Source organism: Ptychodera flava, unplaced genomic scaffold (genome assembly GCF_041260155.1).
Source record: "Ptychodera flava strain L36383 unplaced genomic scaffold, AS_Pfla_20210202 Scaffold_28__1_contigs__length_4768798_pilon, whole genome shotgun sequence".
Taxonomy (NCBI): Eukaryota; Metazoa; Hemichordata; class Enteropneusta; family Ptychoderidae; genus Ptychodera; species Ptychodera flava.
In genome coordinates this window covers 2,922,266-2,936,410 of record NW_027248350.1, presented here as the reverse complement: position 1 = coordinate 2,936,410, position 14,145 = coordinate 2,922,266, and the positions used below count along the sequence as shown (strand labels likewise).

The window sequence follows — 14,145 nt, the reverse complement described above, 5'->3', positions numbered from 1 at the left end:
ATTGAAAGATCTTGTTGGACCACCTGCCTGACCCAATCGTGTTTTAATTTCTCTCTCATTAAACTCGAGATATTCAAGCCCGCCTGCAGTTGTTTTTAGCACAATATCTCCTCACTTCTGTTTGTTTTCTTGTCCGCCACGAAATCCAAGCATCTTCATGTTATTTATCCCGACAGCATTGAACAAAGACTCGGGATTGATCTTCCTATGATACCTTGCTTTGTCAGTATTTTCATTTCTTCATCTGTCATTCTTTCGACAGCATTTTGGTTTATTTCCTTTCTCCTGCTTTTTCAAAGCAACTTGTTCGGCTGCAAGACATTACGCAATTTTTCAAATTGTTTGTCACGTATGATGTCCGTATGTCCGTATCCACTGTCTTGCAGGAAATGATCGATACCTCGCTGGTAGTTAATCAGAGTGTCGGGTTCATATTCCCCCTTATCTTTTTGCCTTGCTCCGAGAAAGTAGGCTGCCAAGTGTTCATTGAGTTCGGCTGGTGTAATTTCACAGATTTGGCAGTTTTCACTTGGTCGCATTGCTTTCAACCATAGCTCGAACTGCTTCACCGCTGTGTTAACGTTGGTATTTCGAACGGTGTTTCGTTTCTTTTGTTGTTCAATAAATCGGCTTGGTCAAGGGCAGAGTAATCGACATAGCCGTTGCTGGTAAGATTGCTGCAGTGGTAGACTTGGTGGTAGACGTGGCTCTGGAGGCAAACTCTGAAATATTTCTTCATCAGACAACAGTTAAGCGGAGAAGCTCTTACAGATTTCCATGGGCAGACATGATGGAAATCAGCATACAGCATTGTGTTGTCAGGAATCATTTTTTGCGGGATGGTTTTCGACACAATTTTTTTTTAAAGGTGCATCGAACAATATACACTTTCCTTGCAGACCAACATTTAAAACCACCCTTTTTAATGTGACTATAATTTTAAACAGTTTATCGGTAAATTATCTCTTTTTGAGGTTAAAAAATTGTCCAGTGTCGGCGATCGTCTGCAACTTACCGGACACAGCTTGCTGACGCGGGAAGTCCCGCCTGTGCGCCGCAGACGTTGCAGCCCGCCGATCGACCGCCCAGCACCGCTGAACAGACTATCGAACATCGTTCGTGTATGAATGTCCACATGCTTGTAGAACATTCGATGAATCATTTCAGCAATACTTATTGCATATCAGCAAATGTGGATTAATAATGTAACCCCACATTTCCCTCTACTTCAAAACCCTCCCACTTTTCGTTATCGGACAAAGCATCGTAGGCAAAGCTTTGCTGGGATACAAGGTCGCCATTTAAAAAAAAAGAAGTTCCCAGAAATAAACAACAATTGATGGTCGCCATTAAAAAAATGTTCCCAGAAATAAGCAACAATTGAGACGTATAACATGTCGATCAGACTAATGCTTTTACATTCCACCTAACGACGCGTCAGAGGAGACAGGAATACGGTCATGGGTATATGATAAGGAATAATATCTAATTGTTCAACACCCTGAGTCCAAATGTGACGATAAGAATCGTCTTCACCGTCATTCATTTTCTTCATGTGCCGAAAATATATTTATGTATTTAGGCATAGGCAGAATGGTATGATCAATGTTTAATTGATCATTCTGTTGGCCCATGATTATTTTTTGTAATTAAACCCAAAATAACACTTGTGATAATATAGACTGAAGATGTCACCACGCTAGACAATAATTACGTATTGTCAGACCAATCGAATTGATTTCTAGTCACTTTTTTGATTGTTTTGTTTGTGTTTGAGGTTTTTTAATTTGTTTATTCGGTCAACTAAATCACGTATTGCTACCATTTTGATTGGTTAGATGCTGTGAAGGACCAGAAGGCAATTTGGATTTTGGCTGCAGATGAGGTATTTTTAAATATGTACTATTAATTACGGTTTTAGTCTTCCAAGTACATAGATGAACAGGATGACATGAACCAAAATTAAGGAAAAATGTTCATGATGATTGATTTTGTTTATTTGGAAACTGAACATTACATACTTTGACTGACAGCATAATAACTACAAAACAACCATTACATACATATATCGGAGCAACATTTTCCCGAATGAAAGAGCAGCTTCAAAACTATATTTCTAAAAAAAACATGAGCCTTTCAGGGAATAACAGAAAGTTTAATTATCGTTTTGGAAATATACCAATTTTGTACAATGATGATGTATTCCTTGACTTCTCCAGGAAAGACGTTTTCACCAGTTACCGTCCGGTTTTACATTGGAGGTACCTGCACAAGCTGTAGAGGAAGACACGAAAATAGTTATTACTTGCAGCACTACTAACAGGCCAATTCTGCAGGACTATGAATGTTATCAGTCTGATGTACTAGATATTGGTCCCGGCAACACTAAATTCAAACAACCAGTTCATCTCTTGAGAAAACGTCTAAATCTTGAACATGGTTTGAGAAAGCAGGTAATACTGAGGAGCAAAGATGGCGAAAAGTGGAGTGAACTCACAAGCACTGAAGTAAGTGAAGAATATATGCTCTAGCATTGCTCAAATGAGGGGGGAAGATGAAATTAAATTAATGCATATTTGTATTATATAAAATAAAAAAATCCAAAGAGGTGAAGTCGCTATGATAAGTAAATGCGATTCTGATCATTATACAGAATAGCAACAGCAGTTATTAATACAAACGTTTTGTCGTTACGTACTCAAACATCCCTCTACGGTGCTTGGCTTGAGGGAGAAATACTTTGTGCAACAAAAATAGGGAAGTCGTGTTATGACTCAAAATAGTATTTAGAATTACTTTTGCAGTAAACGATGGCACATGTTTGGATTTCGTCATAATTAAGGAATGGGTCTCCAGTCGAATTTATTTATATAAAGCGAAAAGGGGCCATCCTTGATCGGAAAGCAACAAACGTTGTCCGTAAAGTATGTTGTTCTACATCATTTTAAGGACCATGTTTTTGAGCCTGCAGTCTTTCCTGCAGCGTTACTGCTGCCAATCGACCAATGTGCGCGGTCAAATCTACAACAGCGTCACAAGAGGCAAAAGTGTACATTTGAACTAATTAATTCAGCCAAATATTAGCAAGAGGCCGTGGTAAAATACAGAGTATTATGGGACCGATGGACGGTCACTTTCTCCTTAAGAAACTGATTAGCTAGAATATATCAATGCATATGATAATATCAACAAGGACCGAATTATATCCATCGTCCTAAATAGATTTCAAAATAAGGATCAAGCATTGCTAGTAAATATATTTAGCAAATGATTTCAAATTTAACATGGGCCAATAACCTGTGTCTTGTCATTTTCAAATATAATTGACTGTTTGGGTTGATACATACAAGTTGAAATCAAGCCACGTATCTCGGTGTTATTTTGGAATTTGATGTCGATGGGACAGCGAAGAACTTTATTTGTTATTGCTAGGCCCGAGAAAATTATTCCATTTCAGGATTTGAACAAAGACTTCAGGCTCAATAAGGCATATTTATTTAACAGATTCCGTGTTTATCTCGATATGCAATTTTCTTCTAACAAACTAAAACAGCTTTCATTTGTGTTTTTTTTCAGGATGAGAGTAACATTAGAGTTGAACTGAGCCAGTTTTCAAGTATCATTGCACTTTCGAGGCCCTATTCGAATGTATTTGAAGTTCCAAAGGAAGGCGGAACATTTACATATGATAGAGATGACCGGATAAAACTGAACGTTCCTCCAAATGCAATAGAATGTCAAAAGACGGTAACACTAGAGGTAATGCTAGCAATTAGTAACCTGTAACATTCAGTGGCCGCATTTATTTGTTGCAAGGAATATGTGTTATTTCACTTAAACAAGCTGTATGATTTGTCTAAAATTGACAAAATTAACCAAGAAAGTTCGCCGCCTCTGAAATGTCCGTTATTTTGCGCGGATAAAATTACAGACTAGACACCACCATAATTTTGCGGAAGTTGAAGCCATCAACGTCAATAAATCAAATGCTAAAATTCGTTTTGAATACGCTAGAACAATATCTCGAAGCATTTCGACTTTTGAGTGACTTACAAGAAACTTGTGTCAAAGAGTGTCAACGAGCGCGTGACCTACCTACAACTTACGACCCGCGTGTGCGAGATGTATGAGCCATAAGCTGGCATACGTAGAACTGTTTTGTGCATGCACAAAAGTTTTCGACGACCTCGCCGTACTACGACGTATTATACCAGCGTGCTTCAGCGTGCTCGTAATTTACATAAAACTTACCCATAACGCATCCGACGTGCACCCAGCGTATTCGCCAAATTTTTATACGTTGACATACGCTGGCTAAATCGTCAATGTGTGACATAGCCATTACGTCTGATGTTGAGATCAAATAGTTCTTGGTATATTTTCAATAATCACGGTCAAAGTACTGAGTGCATTAGCCCGATAAAGCAAGCTCTGTCGCAGAATGGCGTTTAAAAACGCATTGTAGAATGAAACAGAATGGAGGCACACATCAAAATGCACTGGCGCACTTTATGTGAGCAGTTTTCCAATTTCTCATATCTTGCATACCAGCTTCAATTCTTGAATCATGCCAGTATTTAAGCATAATGCACGTGGCCAACTTTAATCATTTTCCGTAAATAATTCATGCAGAAAGTGATAAAGCAAGTCCTTCAGCTGTCTGCATAATATCGTATTTTTATTCATGTAGGTTCATGAATGCGGTTATGATACAGTCGATATTGTCTTTCCCAATGGTGGAGAGTCATTGGATGTTTCTTTTGCATCTGTTATATACATCAACAGAAGTCAGACAGATCGATTGGAGTTCAATAAGGAAATTACACTATATCTGCCAATGCCTCCAGAAATACCAGGTTTTTCAACAAATGAGACAGATGTTTGCTTACTCAAGGATGAAAATGACAAGTGCGAATGGCACGATATCACCAATCAGAGTTTGTACAATAAGGAGGGAAACGTGTTGAAACTGAAAACAAAGTTTATAAGTGGGTGAGTGACAATACGTAGATACAGATACACAGTTGATATTTAAATGACATATTTTACTTACTTAGACCATTCGCACTTTCTAGTTGGCGAAATGAACATCGATCAATCACGTAGTTGGGAGGCCATTTTTTGGTTTGTCCGCAAAACTAATAATAATCTAAGGCAATATTCAGAATTATTCTTCCCTAGCAAAAACAAACAACCTTTGACTGAAAGTTAGGTCAAAGGATCATCGATGTGCATACTTTCAAGTTTGCGAAAGTCATGCCAATTAGTCACCACGGTGTTTGATAGCCACATTGTCATTATGAAATAAGCAATGAATAACAATAAAATAATATTGAAAAAATCGTCTTTGTCAAAATCAACAACCATTATCTTTAACCGAAATTTGTGTGTGACTGTACATGACCTTTGACCTATTTTCGCCTACCTTAATCACTGCTTAAGGTAAAGGGCGACGAATTCGGACGCGCACACGCTTTAGAACGTTTCTGCGCAGATTTAACTCCAGCCTGCCGCAAGTGGATTATTTTGTAGCGCATATATTTAACATCACCTGTCATTGTTGAAATTGCACTTTTACCTAATTTTTTGACCCAGTGTCTTAGAAATACATGTGACCTATAACCTTGTCATATTTTGACCCCCTAGGAAGCTGTTTTTTATTCAATATGAGCGAAAAATTAACATTTCCCTCCCATTTATATGGCGCAAATTACCCATTCACCTGGAGATATTGTAAAAAGTAGCGTGGTGACACCCTTTTATTAAAAGTGTAAACTAAATGGTATTATGTCAGGAGTTTATTCGCCAAGTTTGGTCAAATGACACCATTCAAAGCGACAGGAAGAAAGTTCGAAAATTATGTAGTGATATAATTTCGATATCGTCATTTTGTAATCGATACTTTTGTTAAAATTTCTTTACAAACATCATGAAAACTATACATTCGATAGATATGGATCTTAAGTCTTGGTATTTATTAAAATTAACTCATTTGCTAAGCGTTTTATAATTGCTTTCTTTGGTTTAAGTGAATTATATCATTTTTATTTATTTCTAACGACGCCATTTTAACGTCCGTTTCCATGGAAACGAGCGTGGTGACCCCCGTTTTTAATTTCATTTTTGCACTTGCACAACTTCCAAGAATATTTGTGCAAAGTTTCAAGAAAATGACACCACAACTTAATTTTGACGTAATTCGTAGTGCTCCACCTTAACTGCTTTAGATCCAGCAACACTGCTCGCGACTTGCTTATACCGACATCTTTTCTACTCAACAAGATTGGAATTAATTTGGGAAAATTGCATCTTTATATTTTTCAAATTTAAAGTGTTAGGTGCCTTGTAGTTGAATGTCACGATATTACAAACCAGATATGAACTGAAGGTGCTCACGTATTTTACAACAGATTCATTATTAGTAGTTCGCTTCACAGAATGTTGATATCCAGTAAACCGTGGCAGACTCAACAATACTCAGCAGAACAACTTGGCCTACTAATGTGGCACATGAATGGAAGAAATTACTTTCAGTTTGACAAAATAACAAACTTAGTTATCAAGCATTGAAATTGACTGCTGATGACTCGACATGTATTGACATTTATAAGACACTACTTGACCCCTGAATAATGAAGTATGACATGAATTACTGCATACTGTTTTACTGTTATGAAGTTGTGTAACACAATTGTACCTTGACCTGTCTCATTTAAAATGACTGACAAACAACGAGCAAGATGTTACGCAACATCTGCAGACCTCAGGATAATCACTAATCAAAACACAAGAACAAAGACAGACATCTGATGCCAGTTCAATTGAGCACACGACACGCGGAGTAGAAGATAGACTTCTGGTAAGACTAGACGTGTATACGGTCTACTGCCAGAGTAAGCATCTCTGACGAGAATTTATTGTATTATGTTTTTCAATATTTCTGTAAATAACCAAATTCATGCCAATATAATTGACACTCGTGTGAGGCGTGTAATATAACAATCAGATATCTGTTATAACATTATATGTAGCAGGTTTCATAAACTTTTGCACAGTACTCTCATAGTTGAATCACTAATTACAAAACTTTATTGAATATTTAAATGAACTTATTATTATCTTGACAAGCCCAATGCTTCTCAGTACAATTTAATATTTATCAGATCAATATCTGTAGCAAGTTTCATCAAATGTAGTGCTGTAATTTTATAGTAATATCACTAATTACAAAGTAAATTAAATGCGCAAATGAGCCCTTGATTAACTCGACATATCTAAATGCTTTATAACACAACTAGATAACTGTCGGATCAGTATCTACTGCAGATTTCATCATATTTACTGCAGTCATTTCGGAGTTATATGACTAATTATATAACTTCATAAAATATGCAAATGGGCTATTTATTAACTTGACACTGCCAAATGCTTGTCAGTACAATTAGATATTTATCAGATCAATATCTGTACCAGATTACACTGACTTTGGTGCCGTAATTTCAGAGTTATATACCTAATTACAAAGTTCATTAAATATGCAAATGAACTGTTAATTAACTTGACACTACTAAGTGCTTTACACCACAGTTAGATATCAGTCAGATCAGTATCTGCAGCAGAATTCATCAAATTTGGTGCAGCTATATCGGAGTTATATGACTAATTATAAAACATCATAAAATATGCAAATGAGCTATTTATTAACTTGAAATTGCCCATGCTTCCAAGTATAATTAGATTTAGATCAGATCAATATTTGTTGCACGTATCATCAAGTTTGGTGCAGGAATTTCAGAGTTATGTCACTAATAACAAAAGTTCATTAAATATGCAAATGAACAGATCATTGACATGACACTTACAATATCATCATAATGTTCAGAGACTGTCATCTGGCAAACGTTTCATGAAATTTGTGTAGTATTTCTTGATATATGTCGACACTGTCATTACCGTCTCCCTAGGGAAACCATTGAATAGAAACCAGATATGAACTGAATATGCTCACGTGTTTTACAACAGGTTCATTAATAGTAGTACGCTTCACAGAACAATAAGATATATGTTATCACTAAATGAAGCAGGTTTTTTTTCAACATCGCACAGTACTCTCAGATTTAATCACTAATTACAAAACTTTATTTAATATGCAAATGAGCTGTTAATTAACTTGACACTGCTCAATGCTTCATGGGACAATTAGATATCCATCAGATCAACATCTGTAGCAAGTTTCATCAAATTTAACGCTGTAATTTTGGAGTAATATCACTAATTACAAAGTTCATTAAATATGCAAATAAACCCTTAATTAACTTCACACAAGTAAATGCTCTACACCACAATTAGATATCTGTCGGATCAGTATCTGCAACAGATTTCATCACATTTGGTGCAGTTATTTTGGAGTTATGTCACTAATTACAAAACTTCGTAAAATATGCAAATGACCTATTTGTTAACTTGACACTGCCAAATGCTTCTCAGTACAATTAGATATTTATCAAAACAGTATCTGTACCAAATTTCAAAGACTTGGGTGCCGTAATTTCAGAATTATATATCTAATTACAAAGTTCATTAAATATGCAAATGAACCCTTAATTAATTTCACACTACTTAATGCTTTACACTACAGTTAGATATCAGTCGGATCAGTATCTGCAGCAGATTTCATCACATTTGGTGAAGTTATATCGGAGTTATATGACTAATTACAAAACTTCATAAAATATGCAAATGACCTATTTTTAACTTGACACTGCCCAATGCTTCATGGGACAATTAGATATATATCAGATCAATATTTGTTGCAAGTATCATCAAGTTTGGTGCAGTACTTTCGGAGTTATCTCACTAATTACAAAGTTCATTAAATATGCAAATAAACCCTTAATTAACTTCACACAAGTAAATGCTTTACACCACAATTAGATATCGTCGGATCAGTATCTGCAACAGATTTCATCACATTTGGTGCAGTTATTTTGGAGTTATATCACTAATTACAAAACTTCATAAATATGCAAATGACCTATTTGTTAACTTGACACTGCCAAATGCTTCTCAGTACAATTAGATATTTATCAAAACAGTATCTGTACCAAATTTCAAAGACTTGGATGCCGTAATTTCAGAATTATATATCTAATTACAAAGTTCATTAAATATGCAAATGGACCCTTAATTAATTTCACACTACTTAATGCTTTACACTACAGTTAGATATCAGTCGATCAGTATCTGCAGCAGATTTCATCACATTTGGTGAAGTTATATCGGAGTTATATGACTAATTACAAAACTTCATAAAATATGCAAATGACCTATTTATTAACTTGACACTGCCCAATGCTTCTAAGTATAATTAGATATATATCAGATCAATATTTGTTGCAAGTATCATCAAGTTTGGTGCAGTAATTTCGGAGTTATCTCACTAATAACAAAAGTTCATTAAATATGCAAATGAGAAGGTAATTGACATGACACTCACAGCATCATCATAATGTTCTGAGATTGTCATCTGTGAAAAGTTTCATGAAATTTTGTGCAGTATTTCTTGATATATGTCCACACTGTCATTACCGTCTCCATAGGGAAACCATTGTACGGAAAAAAACGATATTGCATAACTTCATTAATATGCAAGCCACACTAACCAAAATCTAATCAGTTCTTGCAAGTAGCATATGGTACCTGTCTACCAAATCTGACTTGAATCCGTTCAGGCGTTTTTGAGTTATCGTGTAAACAGACAGACAGACAGACACACACACACACACACACACACACACTAACACACACACACACACACACACGGACAGACAGACAGACATCGCTATGACAATAGCCCACGTGTTTACACACGTGAGCTAAAAATGATATTGCATAACTTCATTAATATGAAAGCCACACTAACTTAAATCTAATCCGTTCTTGCAAGTAGCATATGGTACCTGTATACCAAATCTGACTGGAATCTGTTCAGCATTTTGAGTTATCGTGTAAACAGACAGACAGACAGACAGACAGACACACACACACACACAACACACACACGGACAGACAGACAGACATCGCTATGACATTAGCCCACGTGTTTACACACGTGAGCTAATTACTCATAAAAATAAGTGTGTAACTTTAAAAAGTAAAGCATATAAGGTTACATTTGCAGATTATATCGACATCACTTCATCATCCAATTGTCGCAAATCAGCTGCAATCGTGTTCACTTAAGCATGTAGAAACATCACTGAAAAATTTCAGTGGGATTGCAGCTATGGCGATTTTCTAAGGCTTCCTAGGTTTACTGTCTCACTGGAAATGGAAGGCTTGAGGCATTTTGTTAAAGAACAACCTCACATTTATATAGTTTTAGGTCATTTGAATATTATTAAGTATAAGTATTGATGTGTATAAATATACAGGTTGTCTCTATTGTCTAACTGAACCAAACAAGAGGTTTTCCTGATCATTTATTTGGTTAGAAGCTCTTTTGATATTTCGATGACCCTACTCTGGCTTCCCTTCCGCGATATGCATGAGACACATTTCAGGGAGATAACATATTCCACAAAACAACTGCACTTCATTTCGTGTGCTGAATTATGAATAGCTACATATTCAGTAATTACTTATTATTGATTTTCAGTTTTGTTCTTTGTTTGCAGATATGTGTTGGGAAGGTACATCAAAAACATGCAACCGAATATGTGTGAAATCATCTCAGAAGTCACTAAGTACAAGAGATCTGGACGACCAATGCTGCAGATTCTGCTTTACAACGCAAAGATAATGCAAGACTCTTACGCTGTGACTTAGTGGAGAAAGGGGGACTTTCAATCGCGGAAAAAGTGAAAAAGTTTGATAAGTACTCATTATACACTAATCATACATACTCAAAAGACCTTGACATTAATGCGGGAGCAAAAATAAAAAGTATTCTTCAGGAAAATGCTGAATGTATCTTTACCACGAGAATAAACAATGTGAAATACTTCCCGTATGGTGAAAACCACTGGATCTGGTTTTAGAACGAAAGCCTAGATGTACGGGTGTTCAAATAGCCGGAAGTATCGAGTTCAGTATTGAAAACTCATCAGACATACCTCTATGCGAATTACCATTTACATTGCCAAGGTAAGAACTTAAATAAAGTCGAGTGTTAACGAAAGGAACTTGTACAGGCATTGTGAAGTAAGGACTATTTACATCATATTTACAACTTCATCGTATGTACTGTTGTTTGTAATTTTTGCCATTAGTATTACAATCGCTATCATCAACATTATCATACTAATTATCGGCTTGATTTCCCAAAACTTTCAACATAGGGATATTTAAGTCAAGGTTAACAAATCTGATATAAGTTTTAATGTCCCTTGTTTCCATTGCAAACATGTGAAAGTACCAATTGATTTCTGTACACAAGTCAAAACTACGGGCGATTTCTATAACACTTACGCTTTACTCGGTTTTGGTTGGTGGCAATCATAACATTAAGGTATTGTTCTGTGTAACATAACACTTCTTTCAAAATCCTATTCAAAATGTCTAGGTTTGTATCAAAAACTATGAAGTAGAGTTCTCTGTGGATGAAAGAACCTGTTTCTGCAAACGTCTATACCTCTTGCTTCCTTCACAACCCTTCGGAAGTAACAACATTTATTTTTCTCCAAGCATCTTCAAACCTGACTACATCTCCAAAAGTTCAATATATGAATATCTACTTATAAAGGCAATATAGTTACATTTGGCACTGAAAGTTAATTTTAACTTCCAATGACTGTCGGACCTAAGGAAATATATTACATTAATTATCAACCATTAATATATAGCTAGTAATGCTTTGGAAAAAGTTAAGTTTCCGTGCGGACGCCCAAGTATAGTGAATCGATATTTTAGAGTGAATTTCCTCTAAAATAAAAAATGCTCTTTTAACCATTCTGCTCTTGTCAAGTTTCATATGTATTTATTTTTTCTGTTCTGGAACAGCAATGTAACAAAAACACACCCAAGTGTATAAACGAATATGGAAATATATATGGTTTTGTTAGAACTTGGGTTAATTCAAATTCTTGCTTTATCTCACCGCCAAGCATTTTCCATTTAGCGAGTGTTATATCCGGATAAAAATTAAGTCTTCCTATCAGTTTTGGCCACATATGTCCAGTTATATACACTGATGGGCTCAAAAAACATTTTGGAACTCCTAAGCTATACTGTCATATTCCAGTCCAGACACAGTAATGAAATACTTTTCTGCATCTTACTGTAGGAGACAACGGATAACAATAGCAGTGGTTGCCTGCCTGATATTAACCGACTTAGACGTAAGTTATTGCAATGCGTATTACGTAAGCATACTTGATTTTTGTCGTTGCCATTCAGTTTCTCTATGTACTTATCATATTCAACACACAAACAGTATTTTCTTATTTCTGTACTTGGTTTGAGTTCTCTGTGACTTATCATATTCAACACACAAACAGTATTTTTTATTTCTGTACTTGCTTTGAGTTGCTTTAGGATCACATCTTTCTCTCTATTTGGTTTTGATTTATTTTAAATGCCACAAAGAATATAACTTCATTGTTTATACGACATCGAATTCAGGTCAATATTGTATCTTTCAATAGTCTATGATTTTAACTACCATGAAAGCAAAAGCTGCTTTCCTTATAGGAGCTAAGACTATTCATTAACACTGCAGTCTTTTGCATTTGCAGCAAATTTGGCAATCTGTCAATATAAGATGCTCTTCTTTAACCTGGAGAAAAACATGAATGGGAGTCAGCGTCGACATCTGAAAAACCTGTTACGAGATGATAAAATACCACGTGGTGATCTCAAAGACCTAGACGGTCCTTTTGAAATATTCGACTACTTGCTTAGTAAAGGGAGAATCGAAGAATGCAATATGCAGCTTCTTCAAGATTTGTTTTCGGCAATGGAAGACAAAATGTTAGTCAGAATGATTACAAATTATCAACGGAATAGAGAAGCTGGACGGCAACAAGAGACGTAGGCGGTCGGACACGGAAGTATATAGCAGCGCTCTTTTAGTAATCAGTTTCATAAGCATAGTATAAATGGGAACAGACGGTCATGACAAAAGTTGTACGAGATAACTCTTTCGTTCATTTAACCTGTGTAACCTTTAACCATCAGATAGAAGAGAACTCTAGCCGAAAATATCGAGATAAACTCGTTCATTGTAACCAGTGTTACCTTACAATATCTTTATTATATAGACACACAACTTCCCTTGAAGGTATAAAAGCGTTACAAAAATGAGAGAGTTACTCAAAAGAAACCAAAACAGTGTTTCAAATTAATGATAAGAAAAAAAGAAATAAATTCATACAAAAAACTCAAAACAAAAGCATGATCAATCCATCAAGATAGCGAGAAAATCAAATAATCATTACATTTCTTATAGGCGTTCGTACTGTGCTAGAGGAATTGATAAGCTTGTATTTTCATTATGAATTCAAATTTGTTAGGCATATCATAAAGTGTGGTATTATATTTTGCAGCTGCAGCAAACGAGATTTATTTGGCTGGTGTAAAATTGCAAGAAATGATGAAATGTTGTTCATCTTCTACACATTTACTATCGCAAAGTTCGCAGATTCTTTCATATACAGGAATTTTATTGTGGCGTCCTGTTTCCATTTTTAGCTCACGTGTGTAAACACGTGGGCTATTGTCATAGCGATGTCTGTCTGTCTGTCCGTGTGTGTGTGTGTGTTAGTGTGTGTGTCTGTCTGTCTGTCTGTCTGTCTGTTTACACGATAACTCAAAAACGCCTGAACGGATTCAAGTCAGATTTGATACACAGGTACCATATGCCACTTGCAAGAACTGATTAGATTTTGGTTAGTGTGGCTTGCATATTAATGAAGTTATGCAATATCTTTTTTTCCGTACAATGGTTTCCCTATGGAGACGGTAATGACAGTGTAGACATATATCAAGAAATACTGCACAAAATTTCATGAAACTTTTCACAGATGACAATCTCAGAACATTATGATGATACTGTGAGTGTCATGTCAATTATCTTCTCATTTGCATATTTAATGAACTTTTATTATTAGTGAAATAACTTTGAAATTACTGCACCAAACTTCATGA

At 35.6% G+C, this 14,145-nt stretch overlaps 1 protein-coding gene across 1 annotated transcript; it reads left to right on the top strand.

The window, feature by feature from the left end:
* The first annotated feature begins 354 nt into the window (after nucleotides 1–354).
* LOC139126966 (p53-induced death domain-containing protein 1-like) lies at nucleotides 355–10,849 on the top strand. Its single transcript, XM_070692884.1, has 5 exons — nucleotides 355–360; nucleotides 2,220–2,507; nucleotides 3,577–3,759; nucleotides 4,691–4,992; nucleotides 10,677–10,849. The coding sequence occupies exons 1-5, from the start codon at nucleotides 355–357 to the stop codon at nucleotides 10,825–10,827; spliced, it is 930 nt and encodes a 309-aa protein (XP_070548985.1). The 3' UTR covers nucleotides 10,828–10,849.
* Nucleotides 10,850–14,145: the final 3,296 nt, after the last annotated feature.

Coding starts and splice junctions, on each gene's coding strand:
- LOC139126966 (XM_070692884.1), top strand. Junction 2,508..3,576: donor GTGAACTCACAAGCACTGAA/GTAAGTGAAGAA, acceptor GTTTTTTTTCAG/GATGAGAGTAACATTAGAGT. Junction 3,760..4,690: donor AAAAGACGGTAACACTAGAG/GTAATGCTAGCA, acceptor TTATTCATGTAG/GTTCATGAATGCGGTTATGA.